The 23,974-nt window shown below is 28.6% G+C and overlaps 1 protein-coding gene across 14 annotated transcripts in view; it reads left to right on the top strand.

Annotated features, from left to right (window-relative positions):
* The window catches only part of LOC126849519 (protein sprint), a 186,554-nt gene that overhangs the window by 145,957 nt on the left and 16,623 nt on the right, over positions 1–23,974 (top strand). For 9 of the 14 annotated variants that reach the window (XM_050591535.1, XM_050591463.1, XM_050591525.1 and 6 more), the window contains 2 exons: positions 19,116–19,239; positions 22,127–22,318. In XM_050591535.1, the coding sequence (XP_050447492.1) occupies positions 19,116–19,239; positions 22,127–22,318 (316 nt within the window). Of the gene's footprint in view, positions 1–6,630; positions 6,937–19,115; positions 19,240–22,126; positions 22,319–23,974 lie in introns of all 14 variants that reach the window. The other 5 variants (XM_050591487.1, XM_050591471.1, XM_050591501.1 and 2 more) reach the window with 2 other exon arrangements.

Raw genomic sequence — 23,974 nt, 5'->3', positions numbered from 1 at the left:
AATTTTTTGCTACTATTGTACATCCAGAAGAAACATCCTTAAGAAAATTTAAAAAATTTTTTAAATAATTAAAAAAATTTTTTATAAAAATGAACCTTTCTTGCCCAAGGACCCGATGTAAAATTTTTTCAAACGAACATTCGTGTTTCAGATCTTTCTACTACAATATTTCAAATAATCAAATTTATCCAGCATTTCATATCACAATAAAGATTTGAAATTACATATAAAGAGGGATCCCCTACTTCTAGTCACCGTCTATCTATTATATACCAAAACATTTATCGAGTTTTATGTAAAAAAAAAAAAAGCAAGTGCTGTGTCAAACGCGACGTTATTGATTGCGGTGTTTTCGCGGCGACGCGACGGGGGGGAAATTGCTACTGTCGTTTTCGCGAACATTACGGGCAGACCGCCGTTGCGCGATCTCATCTTACTCTCGCTACGTTGGCTTCCTGATTGTGCATGCGTCTTTATTGCCCGTCTATTTTCTGTCTCCGAGGACAGAATAAACAGTGTAAGAATAGGAACTGGTGCGATTTTACGGTACCGGAAATACACGAAGGTCGCATCGAAAAGTTCCATTTATCCTTATTTTCTAACAACGGTCGACAATTTCTTCTCTATAAACTTGAATAAATGCGTAATTATTAGTAGATAGTCCATTTCATCCATATATTTTTTTCAGATTATATAATGTTGAATTTTATAATTTATTCTTGTTTGTTTTTTATGCATAATATGAGCATGTAAAAAGCACTTACATTGCTTATTTTATATGGGGATAATAAATATAAAGCCTGTATATACGTCGATATTATTTAAAAAAATAGTTGTCTATAAAATACTTTCTATTCTTAATCGCGAGGCAAATTTACAACACGAATTCTTTTATTAAGATATCTGGAATGCTGATTTTGAATAATGTAGTCACGATATTTTTTGTTTTGGAAAGTTCTCCAACGTGGAATTCGTTTATTTATTCGAATGAGACAGCTGTTTGTACAAACTATCTTGGAGTATGATTGGTATTAGAAGGAAAGTTACTCCATAATTTATTATAAATCTGCATAGATGCTTTATTTCTATATAGAAGTTTTATTGCAAGATGAAATTTTAATTTAGAAAGTTATTTCTCTTTAAAGAAAAGCAAAAAAATTTATTTTTTTATTTAAGAAAATATAAAGAAATTATTATAAGAAATTCAAAGAATTATTTTTTTTAATCTTTATAAATTTTATATTTTTAAATCGACGAATTACTTTGAATTAAATCAGATATTTGAATTTTCTCGAATATCAGCATTTCGCGTTTTCCAAGATATTTAATGAAAAAATTCCAATGAAGAATGTTTAAAATATAAGCAATGAAGTATGCATCAGATTTATTTATTACATAGTCATGGATGATTTGGTAATGTTATTTTTATTAATCATCGTAAGGTTAATTTCATTAATCATCATTTTTACGAAAGTAATATCGCTATTTTTTTATTTTGCTACTGATCCGTGCACAAAAAATTACGGTGCAAAGTCTTGTTTGTTCTTATTGCTGATATGAACTGCACACGTCACAACCGCGAAGCGCGATAAAAACGGCTTGAGCAAAATAACGTTTTATGACCACTCACGATAGTATCATCGCTTCGACTCGATTGAGCGTGTAAATTTTATTGAGAGACTATTTTTCACTTTTCTTTCATCGAAGAGTTTATAATATTTTCTAAGTGTTCATAAATTTTTAACTCATCTGAAAATATGCATATATAACATGTTGCGTTTGTAATAATTATCTTTACAAATATGGATATAAAATATAAAGATATGAAAAAGAAAAAAAATTTCGATAAAGATTTGGTTACAAATATGGATGTACAAAATATAAAAATATGAAAAAAAAAAAAGATTTGGATACCAACACATAGCAACATAAATCTTTAAATTATGTTTGTCAGCAAGTTTGCAAGTTATGAATCAATCGCATTTAGAACTAATTCCTGGAAAAAGATGCGCTCTTATCACCAGAGAAATACTTCTTTTTATCATTGGGCTTATAAATGACAAGCGCGATCAGAATGCAGTAAACTAACAATAAGATAAATACGATGAATAATCAATCATTGCCGAGTGCAATATTGCAATCGTGTGCTGTTTATGCACAATTGTGTTATAGGAAAACAATGCGAGATCTTTGTTTCATAATTTGGATTTTATTTTGATAAGAATTTTATTTAATATTAATCTCTCTAGAAATATTAAAAAGATATTAAAAAGGAGAAATGGTTTTTAAAATTATGGAACGATTGATTTTATATTTTTAAGAAATTACCAGATAATAAAATTATTTGGATCTTCGATAGTAGGCAAAAATATGTATTTAAAATGTTGTAAAAATAGTTTTTTCGCCATAATTGTGTCGCAAAAAATAGAAAAATAAATATTTGAATTGTCAGAGATGTTTTAGACGAAATACATAATAAGTCACTCGGATTGTATCATATTGTGTGTGAGTTTAGAGTGTGAGAGATTAATAATACGATGCATGATTAAATATTAAAAAAATGCCAAGAGGGAAACGCCAAGTCTTTTTTCATTTCATGTGAAGTGACGTAATATATTTACGTCCTTCCTTCTTCGAATGATCTTTTCACGTCTCATGCCAGTGTTAGGGTTCAAGAACGATCAAGCAAACAAGAAAAATGATGTCGCACTTATTTAGTGACAAGTTATCAAGCAATTTAAAAAAAGAAAAAAACAAAAGAGAGGATGGTACACATGATTTATTGTTGTACTCTCGCTTCTAAATAATCAATCAAGTGAATAACAAATATTGCAGTATATTTCGGTCTGTTAAAAATAATAGTAATATTATGAAACAAACGTGTAATATGTGAAACATTATAATTTACGATATTATTCACGAATTTTTATTTTAATTTTACATTTTTTCCTAATGATGCAAATCATAAATTTTATTTGAGAGTGAAAATTATATTTTTGTACTATAAAAGTCGCGTAGCTTATGAAAAATATGTTTTAACATATGTATATAAAGCTATTTTTTTAATTAAAGTATTTATTAAGAATATTTAGATTTCATATTCTCTACTTACATCCATATCTAGTAATTCGAGAAAAAATGAGAGTTTATACTAATTATTTATGATAAATAAAAAATATTGTAACGTTCAAAAATAATCGGAAATTTGACGAAAACAAAATATACTCGACTTAAGGATGTTTTGGAGGTTCAATAGGAGCAAAAAATTGTCAAAATTAAAAAGAAAACATGTTTCTTACATTTATACTGTTTGAAAAATTAAAAAAATAAATTCGGGTTATGTAAAAAATTAAAATAATATGGATTTTGAAAAAGAAAATAGTTGTAATTAATATTTTTCTTAATTTATGGCAAAAACTTTTGATCGTGAATATCCTCTGAAATTAACTGCAAAAAACAATGAAAAACGAGTAATTTGCAGAAAGAGAAAATGAGACAGATAATATTTTTTTACAATTTTTAGTGAATAACTTTTAAACGAATTAGTGGGTCTAAATCAAGTTTTGCACAAATATTTATTAGAATTTCCTTAATATATGTTAATTTTTATTTCATTGGTAATATTTTTTCTTTGTCAAATTTGTCAATAAGTTCTACAATAGGCGATTTTTCATAAGAATCAATAGTAACTTTAAATTTAAATAACTTTCAAACCATTAAGAGAATTGTGCTTAGTTTTTGCACAAATATTCAGAAGAAATAGTAGAACAATCTATGAAACTTTAATGCTTTTGTTAATATTTCGATACATGTCATATACATCCTTAAAATGCTAAGAGTAAAATTTATTTAACGTGGATAAAATATATTTTAGTCTCTCTAGATCGAGTAAATTTCACAGATAGTGAGGTTCTAAATTAATTGGCCCATCGATCGTCATTAAATCTCACTGAGACTGCTGACGTCGGACGCATCATGTCGGACTCGCGAAAATGAGTCGTAACTCTCTCGATTGAGCAGCGAGCGAAACTATCAATCATCATTAGAATTCATTTTTTCCGCCGATGAAAGTGGAATTACTGAGAGATGAATTACGATGACAAGCGTGTCATTTCGACGACTGTTTGTGCGAAATCACAGTTACACATCGAAAGTACTAAATATTATATTTTTTATTATAAAATCGTTATTAAATTATTAATAATTGATATTAAACTATGATTTCTGTGAAGCAAAATTGACATTTTATTCAGTCCTGATCTCTTAAGCCCATTTTTTGGGATCTATAATTTGCGACAAAAATTCAAAAAATCTATTTATAATTTTATATAATACATATCTCTTTTAATATACATATATTCTGATACATTGTATATATTATTGATATATACAGCACATTAAATAATAGATAGAATTTTATTCCGAGTCACAAATTATACATTGTCTAAAAAGACGTAGATTTTACAAGATTTTTATTTATAATTCTGAAATAATTAAACAATTTAAATTATATTTTATTGACTACAATTATTAATATAAATGTTTTATATTTTATTAAATTTTATTATATTTATAAATTATAAAAACATTATATAAAAACGTAAAACATAAACACCATATTTTTTTATTTAACACTATTTTTTATATAGATTTTTTATATTTTTAAATGCACAAAGGCTTTAAAATCGATTTTATGGAATTGTTTGTGATTTGATACTATCGTAAAAGAGAAAACACTGTCCACCCTTGTTCGGTCCTACTTTTTAATACAATCGCACAAATATATTTGTAGCTTTAGGAATAAATGCCGAAACGCGGAAATAAGGATAAAAGCAATTCCATTTTTGGGAATTGCGCAAACATAAAAACTATGGAGTAGACGCGAGTTCTTATCTTAAGTTTAAGGAAGAAAGGTTTGAATTGTCATTATAAATACTGTCAAGAGAGGAAGAAAACGTTGAAACGCGGTGAGCGAGATTAAATCTTTCCGGAATCTGCGACAATATTTGAGCGCAATAACACCTTCTACTTAATTCAGTTTGTGTCAAAACTGAATTCAACTAGGCGGATCAAGCCGTACAGATATTGCTGTATCTAATTGAGATACTTAATTAGATATTTATTCAGAACCTGCGCAGAGTATTTTCTCTTTTAATTATAATTCATTCGATAAATTTACAGATAGAATTTCTCGAATAAATTGTCTAGCGCTGATTTTCAAATCATTTTAAATTTATATTTTTATTTTTATAAGAAAAATTCCGCTGCTTAAATTGAAAACTTAGGAAAGCTTTATATAAAATATAAATGTTAAATTGAAATAAATTCTAAATATTTATAATGCATAATATTGAAAATAGAAAGCTGTAAAAAATTTTGTACAACATATAATCTCTCTACAGAAATTTGAAAAAATATATAAATATGAGTTTAAAATATTTTAGAGAGAAAGGACGGGCTAAGCTATTGCATTATACATATAATGTTAAAAATTTTTTGAAAGCTTTTTTGAAAAACTCTTTAATATGAAAACAACGAGATATTGTGCTCTTTCATTATTTTTGAATGTATACATTCACACTTTGTGAAAGAAAAATATTACAAATTTAATTTATATTGTGGCGAATTATAAATTATAATATTTTAATGTAATTTTTGAGATCATAGACGATAATAGAATTAATGCGAATCATACAAAATACATTCAGACACTTTAAAAGGGTCGTAAGCAATTTTCCAAAGAAAAAGGAATGTTGCATAAATAAGAAGCGGATGTATTTTTTTCAAGGTCGTAGACGACACGTAATCGTCTCCTATTCATACGGTATTATTTAGTGTTCTATCTCGGAAACAGCGCGATGGAAGTAAAAAGTAATGAGCCACCGAATTTATGCTTGCGCCGAAAATATAGAACCGGCTCGACGACGCGAAGGCTGCTCGCAGATATAATAAGAGGAAACGGCTCGCGGAAGGAGAAACGAGTGTGTTATTATCGATATCGTCTGCGGACGGGGAAAAAAAAAAAGAAAAAGGGAAGATCTCAGGAGCACGTTCGTGGATATTGGCCGGCCAAGAAATGAAAGGGAACACGACGGAAGTCGCCGAACGCAAACACGATATCTCCCATTTCCAGCTCTCTTCTCGGCATTTAACTTCGTACGTCCTTTTTCCCCGTGGCCGTATAGCTTGATTTTCAGCCGCCATTACCATTTCGTGAAAATGTCGAGAAATGCTTGAATTGCGATAGAAATTTCTTATTGTTGTTAAAAAATCTTTTGCCTTTAGAATTTTATATTAGAAAAATAATATTAATAATATATTTAATATATATTTAATAATTATATATATAATTATATAATTATATAATTATATATAGATAATAAATACATATTTAATAATTATATATTTACATATACATAATATTTTTTAGGAGATATTTATGTTATTATTATTAAATTATTCAATAATTTTTTGAGGGATATTTCAATTACTAATATTTTTTTATTTAATTCATAAAAATTCCTGTTTTAAAAAGATGAAATATTTTTATTGACTTAATAATAAGTTGATAGTTTTATATAATGATTTTGCAACCGATATTTCACGTTTCAATCGTTCGTATCTCCATAGATCCATTAGATCCATCGATAAATCTCGTAAGTGGTTCGAGTGACGAAGCAAAATTTTTCTCTAAAGGACTATAAAAATCTCGATGCGCATCGGTGCGTCAGTGAAATGCCAATCGTCGTCGTTTGAACGTCCGTCGTGAGAAATCCGATCGTGGATTCTTGCCATAATGTTGCCGCCGATCATCGGCAACATCAACAGCAACGACATATTGACGTTGTACACGAATTCCGGCAATGGTAATGGCAGAAATGTGGTGGCGGCGCGAGCGATCAGCAGGGGTCGTTATGCGGAAATCGGCGTTAAGAGGTAAAAATATTCTCGTAAAAGACAAGACTAATAAATGTAGGAGGGAAGCAGCATTTCTTTCACGATACTATGATTTTTGTTGCAACAATCGTAGAAATATCGAGTCTAATTTAACTATATTTTTATGATATTTTCTGCAACAATTTTTATACATTAATCATCTGTTATTCATCAAATAAATATATTGGATTGAAAAATGATGCGTTATCTAAAAATAATTTTTGGAAAAAAGAATAAAGTTGCTTTATTCAAGAATTACTGCGACATACTTTCTAGGCGATCATTATAACACTCACGTATCCACGAGAAATATATGTACCTAATATCTTACATACATAATTTTGCATACGTAAAATTTAATTAGAACAATTTTTTTTTTTTTTTATTGACACGACTGAGATGAGATAGATAAGATATATGTTGATTGAAAGATGCAACTTGCAGTTATGATGTGAACATTAATATTGAAGATAAATCGTGTGGATTTATCGCATGATTCGAGATCGAATGCAGGAAGGAAAGGAAAACGATCTGGCGATCTCACGTACCGCGTCTGGCGCGAGGAAATCGATTTTAATCAGTGATTACTATGAAATATGATAGCAAAGTGGCCGAGAGCGAGAGGAAACCCTTCGGTTGATTCTTATGTAAGCCGCTTAGTCGTGATCCGCTTACTCTCCCACGAATAGACCACGGACGAGTCGTCTCTCTTTTCCTTTTTTGTTGGAAGGTCGTCCCTTGCGTCCCTTTAAAAATCTTTTCCTTGAGGAGAAAACAAGGCCATCTTCAAGTTAAGCTTAAGGCAAAATCGAATTAAATTACTAATTATACATAATTACTTTGTTCCAGATATTAGATTATTATATTATTTCGAATTATATTAGCTTTTTGTATATTTCGCGAGAGAAATTGCATGAAAAGAACAAAATACTTTTGCGAATTATAATTTATAATTTTTTAAATAAAAAACACGAGTTATATATTTAAAATATATTAATATTTCATATGATTTCCTCCAGTTTCCTCGCATTATCATTTCTCGACTATTTGCTTCCCTCATGAAATCAATTATCCAATAAAACAGGAAGCTTTTCTCAATGTTTTCGACAATCAAAAGATTCATCAACAAATCGCATATCGAAATGACACAAGAATTATATATAATTAATGATTATAATTATTATCTCACATAATGAGATTTTAATTTTTGAAGTAATATAAATTACAATTAATGATTCAATTTTTATCTTATATATCCCAGAAAAATAAAATTAAATTTCTATTTTATATACTTTAAATGAAATCTTTATTAAATTTTTTTATTAATCATTTTTTCTAATAAGTTTGGAGAATTTTAACACGTCTTTATTCTAAAGTACCGCATAGAATGGGGAGATATTTTTGTATCCGTCGAGGGCACCGAAGGATAATAATATCAATGCAGGTCTTACTTTGACGAGATTCTCTCTCGCAGAATTCCTCGCGGATCGACAGCAGAAAAACCCATTTCCACGGTGGAAATCGAGTCTGACTTCGAAATCCTTCGGGGGGAGAAAGAGGATTCTTCCGTTTTCTTCCCGGTCGCGAATATATCGAGAATCCTTTGAAAGGTACATCGAATCCACTGGGGGATTCATATGTACGTCAGTACGTCTGTGTCCTTCCGGTTTCCCTTAAGCCGAACTGTCATTCGTTCGCTTTGTGTATGCTTTGAGACGCGCGTTTATTCATCATTGGAGAGGAAAGACGAAAATATTACTTGCGAGTTGATATTGTATAGGACGGGAAATATGCAACGCTTTGGAAGTATGCCAAAACTATATCGAGAAACAGTTTGTGAGTAGACAGATCGGCACAAATGTTCTTTTTTCGTCCTGCTTTAGATTTGAACAATAATATTAAAATTAAATCAAAATTTATTATATTAATATTTATTCATATTAATATTATTATTTTATTATATTATATTTATATTATATTAATATTTATTATTATAATATGCAATAGATATATAATATTATATAATTAATATATAATAAAGCACTAAAAATATTTTTTCATAAATGTCATCTAAGCATATATATAACATCTAAATAATATTATCCTATAAGTTTTACAATATAGTGTGTGTTCTCTCTCTCTCTCTCTCTCTCTCTCTCTCTTATTTTCTTTTGACTCTATAATAGTGCCAAATTAATAAAATTTTGTTGTGACTTATAAACCCAAAATGGACGGACTTCAAGCTTATTGTGTGAGAAGTTCGTTAAGGATTGTAAAAAATTTGAAATTAAAAAAAAAAAAAAAATGACTGTCGAAATGCTTAGTGAGCAAGAAGTGTCGACCCGTATCTCGTATTAAAGAGACCCGAGTAACTCAAGCTCGCCGTAGCGGGTCTCTCCCAAGCTGAAATCCAAGGAGGCACTCTTCGGCTTCGGTTTCGTTCTACGCGAGAAACCGGATAGGCCATTGCACGGAAGTCACTCTAAAACACCTGACTTCTGCTTCCCTTGTCGCCAGACCTCTCGCTTCCCCCTTCCTGTCTTTTCTTCCTCATTCAGACTTTCTTCTTTATTCATAAGGATATTTAATTAAAAATTTTTAATGTGTATAATTTTGGCGATTCGGTTACTATTTATTGTTAATTGAAAATCTTGTCAAAAATCTGTAGAGTTCTTGAATTTTTCTTATAAAAATTAATTAATTAATATAAAACTATAATTTATAAAATTAATATAGCTATAATTTAATATTATTATATAATTATAATTATAATATAATTATAATTTAATATCTCCTTGTATTTATATATTGCTTTTATTTATTAGATTCTTTACATGATAGTCTTTTAAATCTTGTTATTAAACTATTTTTTTTAATAATTAAATTATTGTCTTTAAAAATAATGCAAATAATAAATGACTATAATAATAATAGATAATAATAGATAATAGCAGATAATAATAACAAATAATAGATAAATTGTTAAAATTTATTTGTATTGTTGAAAAACGGGTTTTTTATATATAATTATATATAATATATAATATATAAAATTATTTTATATTGACATATCAAATATATTACATATTGTATAGTAAATATGTCCAAATATAAACTACGGTGAACGTTTAGTGTGTACGTGTGTTTCATAAAGTATTTCTATAAATACTCTTTTATTTTTATATATATATTTTTTTTTTTTTTTTTAGTGTATAGAAGATTTGCAACGATTAAGATTAGGAAAATGAGAAGCTAACAAATACGCAACATCAAACTTGACTTGACCTTGGAGAAAATAATTTTTACGTACAACTAAAAAATTAAATTTACCGAGTAAACATAGCTTATAATCTTGCCAGAGAAAGAGAATATTAAAATATCATTATTCTTTCTTTGTCGGAAACAAGGCGAAGTGGAATTTAATTAATGGCGCGCGCATCGCAATAACTCGACGCATGATCGATCGACAATGAGCTCTTTCTCCTCTTCTTTCTCTCTTCCTCTCTCTCATCCCTGTTTCTCCCCATCTCTCTCTCTCTCTCTCTCTCTCTCTCTCTCTCTCTCTCTCTCTTTCTCTCTGTCTCTCTGTCTCTCTCTCTTTCTCTCTCTCTTCTCTTTTGCTCTCTTTCTCTATTTATCGGAGATGTCATTCGTTAAATGAATTCCTTCCGGATGGATAGAGAAAAGCAGTTTATTTTTAGAAATATTTCAAGATATCAGCCGATATCGATTTTTATCAAAACAGATACAATTCAAACTATATTCTATACAATTGTGTCTTTCTGCCTTGACAAATATATATAAAAAAAGTGTGAAAGGTGACGGAAATATGAAAAAGTTTCTTAGCTGCCTGCTGTGTCTTATAAAATAATTCGAGTTTATTTTATTTTATAATTGTAGGATTTTAATATGATTTTGGTGGCGCATATAAGATTTATTTATTTAATGCACGTAGATACTTTTCTTATAAACTATATTTTATTCTTCATATATTTTTATTAAGTTTAATAAGAAACGCACCCGCTCTCCGTGAAAATTTATTGCACTTTTCGCGTGCCTTCTATTTATCTCCGATGTTCTAAATCATTTCTATAACGAGATACGTCTCTTGCTGAATTGATCGCATGCTGAAGTAGCGGCAATGTAATATTTGCGATCGCGCTTCGAAACTTCGAAGTCTCGAGAGAAATAGAAAGAGAAGGAAAGAGACAGATATGATCTCCGAAAGCGAAGAGTAGCTGGTAGAAAGTAATCGTCCTGAAGGAAAGAAGCTCCATGTGCCCCGCCCGAATGTAACCGAGTTATCGACATATATACCACACGACGTGGTTAATCAAGAGAGAGATTAAATCGATCGACGCGCGTAGGGATGCCTCATCTTTCTTCTTCCGTCGAACAATACCGGATATTGGCGGAAGCCCTCTGTTCAACGCGTTAATTAAGTTCACGTTTATCGCAACTGCCGACTCTCTGCAAGGTATTCTACATCACATGTAGCACGAGACAATTGATTATGAAGATAATCATACATATTCGAATTACGCAGTTAATTTTGCGACAAAGTAATAAAATGTAAGAATAATGGTATCGAGAACCAAGACATTTCTATAAAGATAAAAAAAAAATAGATGTATATTTTAATTCTTTTTAAATATATGTAAAGAAAATTCTGCTACTGCTTTGTCTCACTATGAGCATGCTACTGTTTACTTTTGAACATCATCTTTTACATATATGGTTCACAATTAGTCGTCAACTGAAAATAGTTTTCTTATAACACACGATTCTTCGGAATAAGAACAGTTCATTCCGGATTACGAGAAGCGCTTGACAGTTCCTTGAATTTTCGTGAAATATCGAATAGCATACAAAGACTGATTCAGAGTTGAACATCTCTGAGCAGAAAGATGGATGGTACAGATTTAATTATTAATAAAGAATAATAAAAATATTATTACTCTTAAAATAGTTTTTACAATAATAATAAAATATTTAAATGTATGTATTATTTTCGTTTTATTGATGATAATATAACAAAATAACTTTTCACACACAAATGTAAAATATCTATTTCTAGTTGACATTGATCAGCTGATCAGATTACTTGTGTCCGCGCGATATTAATATAAGTATATAAATATATATATATATATATATATATATATATTTATATACTTATATATAATATTATATTTATAATATATTTATATACTTATAATTTATAATATATATATATACTTATATAATATATATATATATATATATATATATATATATATATTTATATAAGTATATAAGTATATAAATATATTATAAATATATAAGTATATAAATATAAGTATATAAATATGTGTATATATTTATATAAGTATATAAGTATATAAATATATTATAAATATATAAGTATATAAATATATTATAAATTATAAGTATATAAATATATTATAAATATAATATTATATATAAATATATATATATATATATATATATATATATATATATATATATATACTTATATTAATATCAGTGCGGACACAAGTAATCTGATCAGCTGATCAATGTCAACTAGAAATAGATATTTTACATTTGTGTGTGAAAAGTTATTTTGTTATATTATCATCAATAAAACGAAAATAATACATACATTTAAATATTTTATTATTATTGTAAAAACTATTTTAAGAGTAATAATATTTTATTATATATATATATATATATATATATATATATATATATATTTATATACTTATATTATTTATATTTTACTATTTTAATTAATTACGCAAAAACTATTGCAAATTTTGCAAAATGGTATAGGACTTTTCGACTCAGTTTGGCCCAATCTACCTTCACACTTCGGATGTGTGAAAATTTTTAGGGCACTCCGTATATATATAGTGAAGATATTCGTGGCTACAAGCTTGGGTAGGCCTCGAGACTCTTACGAGCTCCCGATTTTTTGTCTCCTTTAATTTCCGCAGAACGCTGATAGTCATTTTCACTTAGCGATAGAAGAACTTTTCGTCAGATGACAAGTGGAAGGAAAAAGAAGGGGAAAAAGAGCGCATGCACAAAACATAAGAGAAAACGGTCGAGAGGAGAAAGAACGAGACGATTAGGCCAGTGGCTGGTAGGCCGTATTTTTCCGGTCGATGATCATCATAATCGACAACTTTTCCAATCCCCTTTCGCTCGCAAAATCTCGTGACTGAAAACCATTAAGAGTATATATACCACTAGCCTGCTTTCTGGCACTTTTTCCCGCAGCATTCAATTAATGTCACGATAAAAATTCCGGTAATATTCAGTTTGACAATATTTTTAATTTTTATGAATAAAAATATAATTTAATGGTAAAATAATGTTTATTGCAACATTATATTGTATAATATTATTGGTATTTTTTTGTCTATTTGTTAACATTTTTGTTGTTGTTTAACAGCTCATATATTCTTGTGTATTTAATCTCTTTTCTCTCTCTCTCTCTCTCCTTGTTTCTTTTTTCTCTCTCCGTGATATAGTTTGTATTTAAACAAGATGCGTTAGACAATTTTTAAAATTAATTTTTTATATATATGATTATATAATATTAATATTTTTATACACATGCACACACACTTCCTTTCTCTTTTTAATTATTTTAGCGCTTTTAAAAACTCGGTAATATTGCGCTGCATTAACAATGTAAATAGATAATAAAAATGTTTTACATACAGGGAGAGGGAATCACGGATTATAAGTATACCAGATGCGGGAGATGAAATCGAACGATATCAACGGCGACATCGTAAATTTTCTTTTAAGATTGGCAACGTTCCCAATTGTAACGAGGCGATCCGACGCAACGTCTGGAATTGCAAGCCCTCGTTTTGAATACGAAATCATGTAGATTCTGATTCCTATGTTTAAATAGATAAAGCTACAGTTCTGTCTCTTGTATTCCCGTGCAATTGCTGACATCTCACAATTAATCCTCGAAAAAATGTCTCGCAGCAAAATTTGTCCAACATAGTATATACATATACAAGGATATAAAAATATTCGATCTACGACTTGTAGAAATATTCTGAATTTTTTATATTTGAGAATTTAGAGAATTTAGATAATTTTATTAAATATATTATATTAAATATATTATATTAAATATATTATATTTTATTAAATATATTTTATTAATTATATTTTATTAAATATATTATATTAAATATATTATTTTCGCAATTAAAATTTTGGTTATAATATTCTAAAAATTATAATCAACATTATATAACCAAGATGCTAAAGTTTCAGAAATTGATTTATTTTTCAAATTTTATTATTTCAAACATTATAATTTCGCAAATGCAACGTAGAACGTGTAAAGTTCTTTCTGTTTTGTTAAAAAAATTTGTATAACTTAAATTTTCTAATTTTCCATTACTTTGTACACTGTCATATTTAGATAAGCCGGATAATTATCATCCCGACTAATTACGCGGGAGTGCATCGTAAAGCATCAGAATGCATCATGCTAAGGCCTCTCTAATTACTGCAAAAATATGCTGTTAAACTTCCATCATCTTCTGCCTCGAGCGAATAAGACGCAAAGAAAGTGTCCAAGAGTCTCTCTCTCTCTCTCTCTCTCTCTCTCTCTCTCTCTCTCTCTCTTCCTGACGAGTTTCTTTGTGCCCTTATTCTTGCCGGAGGGTGCGACCCTTTCTCTATGCACCCGAATGCACCCCGCGGCTCGTTAATAGGTAAAAATGTCGCCGGCGCTCGCCAACGAACCACGTGTTGAGAACCTCCCATCGTCATGGCAACCCCCATAGTCCAAGCTCACAGACGACTAATATCACTGCAAAGGTTCAGGAATGTACTCTCAACGTTACTATCCCCCTTTCCACGTCATCATATCTAGTTTGATGCAGTGACATTTGTCCGATCGAGAAGGACATAAATATTTCATCTAATTAAGTACTAAAAATTATTTCGCAATGAACTTGATTTATTAATTATGTATTTGAAGAATTCGATAGCTGGTCTCTTATCAAAAATTTGAATGCCACATTTTTTTCATTATTTATACTATTTATACATTAAATATTAATAATTATGTCACAAATTTAAATTTCATTAAAATAAGATAATTTTGAAATTAAACAAAGTATGTGTGAAATAATGTTTTATCGATAGGTTTTCGTGTTTTTGAAATTTCGAATAAATGTAGTTTATCTCCAATCGGTTATAATTTCTAAAAATATTTATATTTTTACATCTTTCCAAGAAAAAAAAATTATTCTAAACTGCACGAGAAAATAAATAAAATCCTTGATAAAATCTGTTGGACATGTGTGTATGTGTGTGTGTGTGTGTCACGTAACATTTAGATGCATACGGATATTACTTCGTAGCACTTATATATTCAAGTTTATTCTTTAGTCTGTAATGTAAACGTCTCGAGGATCTCGTGAACATGACATATGCAGGTCCTATAGAGGGATATATTATTTTTTGTGTCTCATCTATTTCAGCATGTATTATGTAGGAAGATCGATACGCGTGCGATGCGAGGGTAATATTATCTTGTGACACCATGATTTTTTCCCATATTATTATTATTTTATGCAGATACGCGTAATTAAAATTTTATTTTAATATCATGTAAAAACTTTCGTCAAAGCTAAAAATTGATTATTTAATTCCATTATTTCTTTCAAGCAATAATACATATTTTTAAAATATATATAAATATATATAAATATAAATAAAATGTAAATATAAATAAAATATATATAAATAAAATGTAAATAAGAAAATTACAAATAATATAACGAAATGATAATAAAATATAAAAACATTTGATATAAATAAATATAATTATTGCATAAAGCATAAAATAAAATATAGTATGAAGATCCTTCCAGATTTTAAATTAAAATTGTGAAATTTTCAAATTTTATATAAATCTCTTGATTTTTTGGTTAACAATTTATTGCAGCTTTTTTAATTATCCTAATTTATTTACTCGTTAATTATCCTAATTTTTTCGTTAATATGAAAGAAGTTATTCTTATTACATATAATAAATATAAATATTAATTATTATTATATATTTATATATAATAATTTACTATATATTATTATATATTTATCAGCACACAAATGTGTGTATTATTCCATTAACTTTATTTTTCTTGCATTAATTTCTACCATATAAATAAATATTTATCATATCTTAAAAACTCTCTCTTTTTATATATTATTATACGCTTATTACATTATATTTGCTGGAAAGAGAATGTTCAATATTGATTTTCTTCGCTTTCTCTCAATCTTGTTCACTTACTTCAAGTTATTCCATTCTTCTTTCGACCCAAAAACTTTCAGGAACCGTCAAGTACTCCATAAAAGAATCTATTGATGGCAACTGAAGGTCTATTAAGCGGAAATCCATCATGGATTTGATCTGAACACGCCCCTGGCGATCCGACCGCCATGCACATACATACGGGAACTATCCAACTGTCAAACACACAGGGCGAACACAATACGTACCGTTTATATCGATGAATGTTGGTTCTGCATACATCAATGCCCCGAATCTGACATTTGGCCGTATCTCGTACAAAGTTCGAGTCGGGAATAATCGGCGTCGCGAGGCTGTTTTGCCAGAAACAAACGTTGTGCTATGACGTACACCATTGTCAGTTATTCATTGTTTCCCGGTAACTTTGCCGCCTCAAACTTGAGATTGGCCGGAGATCTCTCTGAACATGAATATTACACGATGCATACAATTTTAGATGAAAGTACAACACGAGAGTTGCGTGAAATACACGAATATTATAGCTCCTCTTTTCAATTTTTATTATAATATTATGTAATTATTATTCTTATTATATTGTAATTTATTGCATATTTAATAAAAAATATTTTAAGGACCCAGTCCACTCTAGCAATATGAAAAATTGATGATCTTTAGAAATTTTTTTGGAGGAATATTAAAAATCGATCCTTTTAACGTTTTACATATGTTTTTATTGATATTTAAACAGCATGTCAATATTTTTAAACCTCGAATATTTTCTCTTAATTGCGTGCGATTTTTTAAAGTTGTAATTATTATACAAATAAATATTAATTCAATAATATTTTTAAAAATATTTGACATATTAATTCCTAATATGGACAATTTAAAACATGATAATATATTCTTAATAACAGATTTTTCGAGAAAAAAATTGAATTATTTTGATAAAATTGATGATCTTTAGAAATTTTATTCGAGGTATTTTAAAAATCGATCCTTTTAACGTTTTACATATGTTTTTATTGATATTTAAACAGCATGTCAATATTTTTAAACCTCGAATATTTTCTCTTAATTGCGTGCGATTTTTTAAAGTTGTAATTATTATACAAATAAATATTAATTCAATAATATTTTTAAAAAATATTTGACATATTAATTCTTAATATGGACAATTTAAAACATGATAATATATTCTTAATAACAGATTTTTTCGAGAAAAAAAAATTGAATTATTTTTATAAAATATGAAAGCAGAACTCGATAAGCCAATTACTGAATTACTTTTTCTTAATCCTTTTATATACGAAGTAGTTTCATGGAAATTACCTCCAAATTACGTAAAAGCCTATTTACATCGCGGTAATGCAATGCATTCCTTATATAACGTAACTCCCCCGGGAGAACTTACCTGTGAGTTTCCGAGCGATTACCGACACGAGGGTGCTTCTGTAAGGTAACAAGAATTCGCGCGACCGCTCCACGATAAGTTAGTCGTCTAAAGGGAGAGATATCTTTGTCCGCTAGTTCTTTCACAACGTCTTTCGAATCGTAAGAAAGGCACGCGCTCCCGAGTCTTTCAGATTAAATTAAATGGAAAATTCTGAATTTCCATCTTCAAATCCGACAATGAACGAAAATTCGTCGGGTTTATCAGACTATCGTGATAATCTGTTTGATAAAATCAACATTATAAGACATTTTTACCAACATTATAACATAATAAAATAAATAAGATCAAAATAAATTCCCATAAAAAAATACAATACGCGAAATGCCTCAAAAGTCCACTCAATTTAATGTTTAAATAGTAATAATTCGAAATAATTAATAACTAACATCCCATTGTAAGAATACAATTTTTGCATTTATTTTTACTTTTTTATTATTAATTAAAAAATATTCTGCATAAAGCTTTGTTAGTGACGCTTACAGAAATATATCCAATATTTTAAGCTCAGACACACACACGCACATTTAGAAATATTTATTTACAATCAAAGCAGTTTTGATTATTAAAAAAATTAAAAATTAGAGAACTCTAAACATCATTATCTTATGCCGTTACCGGTACCGTCGCACTTCGTTACTTTCCGTGCCGTAACTAATAAATACATGAACATATGGCAGTAAGCAACAACAGATTAATTCCGTATACCGTATGACGCGACATTTTCTTTCAGTCTGACATGCATTGAAAAATTTACTCTGCTTTAATATTAGAGAAAAATTTTAAATATAGTTTAACTTTTATTATTTAGATATTATTATTATGAAAATAATTGTTACAAATAACTTTTAATATAAACAGACACAAATAAATATTATGCATTTTTAATTGTGTGTGTGTGTGTGTGTATATGTTTATGGATTTTAGATATAAAAAGAAAACTATTCATATGTATTAAATTAAATAATTTAATCTGATTTATTTAAACATTCGAGAGAGAGAGAGAGAGAAAAAAATTTCGGATAAATATGTATAAAAAATAACTTTTGTAATTCTTTATATTTCTTTCTTGATATAAACAAGTGAATTATTCTTTTTATTCTCAATATTGTTTACATGTAAACTTTTCTAGTTTTTGTTTAAAAATTTTTGAATATTTGAAACTATTCTCTCTCTCTCTTTACATTTTAATTACATATAGATTATGTAGAGTATGCTTGTTCGCCAACGTTTCCAGACAAATTGCACACTTTACAATTTAATCGCAGCTATATCATGTCTATATATCGAGACACAGGTAAGCTCCTGCGTGGGAAAACCAGTGTTTTACGCTGCGCCATTTGCGTAACACTGGCCGTCCGCGTCGTAAAGCCGATCTAATTGACGTGAGAATGTGACACGGTTGATAATTTTTTTTTTTTGCCTTCCTCCGTGTTGCAGGAGCGATGTCTTCCTGGAACCGTACCTGCAGCAGCACGGGACTGTTCAGGTGGTCAGCTCGCCGAGCACCTCGCCGCCGAATCCGCTGCAGCATCGTCAACTTACGCAGCTGCATCATGTGCAGGTGAGTTGTTGAAGGAAAAAACGAAGTCAAGAGAAGAACGAGTGTTTTAATCAAAGTACACAATAGATATTGTATCTATTTGTACATATAGGTATGTCTTATCTTCCAGCTAACGTAAGTGCATTATCATTTTCGGTAAAAACTTTTTATTATTATCGGAAATACTTGTTCAACAAATTTATAGAAAACTTAATACGTCTTTTCAATACAGGAAATATTCATTTATTATGGAGACGAGATTATCCGACTAATTATAAAATTTGCATGCAGACAGTAACTGTTGTGCGGTAACATGACTAAATATCGTGTTTAATTAAGCGCACTATAATATGCAATTTAAATCCGTGACTGCAGGACCATATTAAATTTTGTGACATCAGTTGTTCTGCCCTTCAAAAATGTTTTTATTCCTAACATTATGAAATATGAATATGAATATGACCCGCACCGCGTGCGCGGTAATATAATGACACAATTTATAGACGATTTTGCTGCAAAATCAAATGGCAAATAATAATCACAAATGCATATTTGCGACATAATTAAAAAAAATAATTTTAATATTAGATACAATAAATGTCTTAAAAGATTTTATTTTATTATTTTTCTGAATTTATTGATTACGACTATTATGGAAATTTTTTTTAATTATATTACATATAAGTATTGATACAACAATTAATATTCAATGATAAGTACGATTTGTATAAGAGAAAACATATAACTCTCTATTTAAAAACGCAGAATATCTTTGAAAATTTTCCCTGGAACGAAACTGCATTGACAAGACATCTTCTTTAAAATGAAACAGTTTTATTTGAAACTTTTTTTTGTACAATGTATTCCTTATTCCTTATAAGGAGTTATTGAATGCAATTATATGTATTAAATAACTCATTCTGTATATATCTTTTATTTATTATATTATATATATATTGCCAGAATAAAAAGTTTGAATAAAGATTTGAAATGATGCAAAATATATGAAATAAAATATTTTTCTCAAATAAATTGCGTAATGATGTAAAACATAAAAAATATGTTTATATAAAATATGTAAAATAGACTTTATATCCGATTGTATTTTATCATTTTAAATCATACTATACATATTGTGTCTATTATTTTATTTTGCATGCTTTTGTTTTTATTAATTTCTAGGCTTTAGATAAAAAATCCTATATGAGAGAAAAACAATATATTTCTTTTAACTTGTCTTTTAGGATAACATACATATATAACATAGAAATTTGGCTTCAATGTCACATACATATGTAATTATATTTTTCATAGATTTTATATTATATATATTATATTTATATTATATATATATATATATATATATATATATATATATAATATATATATAACTTTTGATTTTACATCCGAAAGAAACAGGGCGATGTCTTATCGCGCAGAACTTTTTCTGATACGAGCAATTAAGGGATTTACAATTAGCTTTCTCTTTCCCCTCTCTCTTCCCCTCTCCCCCCCCCACCCTCTCGCCCCTTTCTCATCGTCTCCTGCTCTTTGGAAGAGAGAGTATTCAATACGCGATGCACGTCCACGTTTAATCCCGTTAGCTCGAAATCGTGTGTCAGTCTGCATTTCAAATTAAATTACACTCGAACCCCTTCGCCAATACCCCTTGCCACCCCTCTTCTAGCATTCGTTCCGCTTTGTCCGTCATCGATTTCCCTTTTCGTCTTCGTCGATTTGAGAGAAGCGGCGGCGGCGGCGGCGGGGAGAGGGAGGGCGTTGAGAGATGCGATGGAAAATAAGTCACATTTGGAATAAAAAAAAAAATGCATCGGTCGATCAGCATCAATCAAATAGCTGAAAACGACGAAGAAAGAAGAATTGATCGAAACTCCAATCCTTCGAATATCTATCTTTTTCTTTTCCCTTCTCCACGAGGAAGAGAGTCGAGTGTTCGAGAATCGTTTTCTACGGCACTTTTCCGCGTCGTAAAAAAAGAAAGAAAAAAAAAGAATTGGAGGAAGAGGAGAAGAAACGATAAATGGATTACGACCGGTCACGAATCGGCTGCGAATAAAGATAACTGGGCAACAGGCAGGTATAATGTGGAATTAGAGGCGCATTGTGCGATAGAGCCAGCGGGATTTACGCGCCTCGGGGCTTAAAAGAGACGGAGATTTTCGTATTCATAATAAAGCAAATTGCTGAAAATTTGAGCGTCGAAACAATTGCAGTCGCGTATGAAATATGATGAGAATTAATTCCGGTCCGATAATTTTAACTGCAAATTTTCACATACGCATACTTAAAATATATATATATATATATATATATATATATATGTATATATATATATATATATATATATATATATATATTATAATTTTGAAAAATACTTCATAAAATATTATTGTGTGTGTAACAAAGTTTATTTAAAAAATTCTCTTTTTTAATGATTAATTTAATTTAATAATAACATTAATATAGAAATTAAAAATTTTCTGGAATATTTTTAAAGTAAGTTAATATTTAATGTCAGTAAATTAAATATCTCTTTTTTATCTGTATTAAATCCTTTATTATTTAAAAGATTTCAGCAAAAAATAAAGTAACATTGTATAATTTTTGTAACCGATTGCCCACAACTTTGAAATAATCTTAATCATTTTTTATATTCAAGATTAAATAATTGAAGATTATAAATATGAGATATAATTATCTATTTCAAATATATATATATATATATATATATATAATATATATATATCAAAATAAATTTTGTAACTATAATTGATATATTTTGTTATAAAGAACTATTAATTCTGTTACTATCATTTTCAGATAAAGGTATAATCTTATTCGCTGTATACTATCATCGTAAAAACAAAAAACATTTTTTTCTTATCAGAGTGAAGAATCACTTTCATCGGAAGGATCGGCCACTTCGGGAGGATCTTCGGGATCTACGGAAAACTCTGGTAGCGAAGTGGCCTGTGACATCACTCTGATCGAAAGACTTATACGCTCTCATCCGATCTGGTTTCTGCCAGGCATCCAGAGAGCTGGGGCCTTCCACTTATTACAGGGCAAAGAAGAGGGGGTGAGTGTGTGCTATTAGAAATCGTAAATTAAAATTAGAAATTCAATCTTTGTATCGCGTTGCTTTTCCGGGGTAAGAATAAGTGTAATCTGAAACAAGTAGTTTTTTTTTTTTTTTGAAAGAATCAAATAATTTTTTCTAAACGCTATATATGCTGGCCACTAAAAAAATTGCGACACTATATGTATACACATTTATATAATATAAAAGATAACTTGTGATTAAAAGTTGCTTAATATAAATAATTTGTATACATTGCATGCGGTATGACTACACAACTGAGAATGAAGAATTTTTTTATACAATATTATTACTTTTTACTTATTAAGTTTTCTGCTGCAACGATATTTTGTCTGCTTCGCGTTCTATTCTTCGTAGAATATGTTTTTCTATGAGATAGGTTTGTGCGATAAATGAGGGAAAAGACTATAATTTTTTCTACTTTTATAATTCTTAAACACTTATATTTTAAGATATTCGTATATTTTAATTAATGGGTTAATATAATAAGTATTTATAATATAATCTACTAAATATTGCAAATTTACAAGAATTAAATATTGATTACTTTTGATTGTCGAGATAGGTGTGTATGAAAGGATTAATTTAGTTATAAATATATGTAATATTTGATTATCAAAAAACTTTTATTTTATATGAATATTCCGTGAAATTAAAATTTTCCAAAACCCAGTATTTTAAATTTAAATATTTTATATCATATATTTACAAAAAAAAAAAAAGAAATTAAAACTTGTTATATATTATTCTGTCTTACCTCGTTTTCATTCTCTTTGTATACCGAGGACATTATTATCTTCTCTCTCAATGGAAGGTATCATTTTTGCTCGGCACCATTTTCCACTATCCGCATTTACATCTGCTGCTGCATGCCTCGGAACAATGAATGCGAGTGTTGTCTACTTCTAACATCCGGCCGGATTACTACTGTAAAGAAGAGAAGAAACCGCATTACTCACGGTGTGACGGAAAACTATGTCAATGCTTGACGACGCACAATCGATGCAAAATTGTGCTCTGGGAAAATCTTTTATATACTTACGTAAAGCTCGAGACAGCAAGGTCAATGAAGCACATAATTCATATAATACTGGCATTATTTTTTTAATATTTTTATGGAATATAATATTAATATGGTGCAAGCATTCTTGTGTGTGTGTGTGTGTAAATGTTTAAATTCCTACAAGAGTGCGATTTAACAATAAACCCCCCAAAAATTCTAATCCCCCCCCCTCGCCAAAAAATTTCTATATTTTATTTTTAAAAAATTTTAGAATTTATTCTATATTTTTTATAATTCTGTTTTTTGTATAATTTTATATATGATTTATTCTATACTTTTTTTTTATAATTTTTAAAAAAATTATGAAGCTCTACAAAATTATGAAGCTCTACAAAAATAATATTAAAATCTTTATACATGTATATATATATATATATATATATATATATATATATATATTTTTTTTAAATTATAAAAAAAAAGTATAGAATAAATCATATATAAAATTATATATATATATATATATATATATATATATATATATATACATACATATACATATATGTGTATGTATATATGTATATATATGTATGATGTATGTATATGTATATATATATATATATATATAGTAA

This window comes from Cataglyphis hispanica, chromosome 1 (assembly GCF_021464435.1).
Source record: "Cataglyphis hispanica isolate Lineage 1 chromosome 1, ULB_Chis1_1.0, whole genome shotgun sequence".
Classification (NCBI taxonomy): Eukaryota; Metazoa; Arthropoda; class Insecta; order Hymenoptera; family Formicidae; genus Cataglyphis; species Cataglyphis hispanica.
Note: the sequence above shows the minus strand (reverse complement) of the source record. Positions and strands in the feature narration are given on the sequence as shown.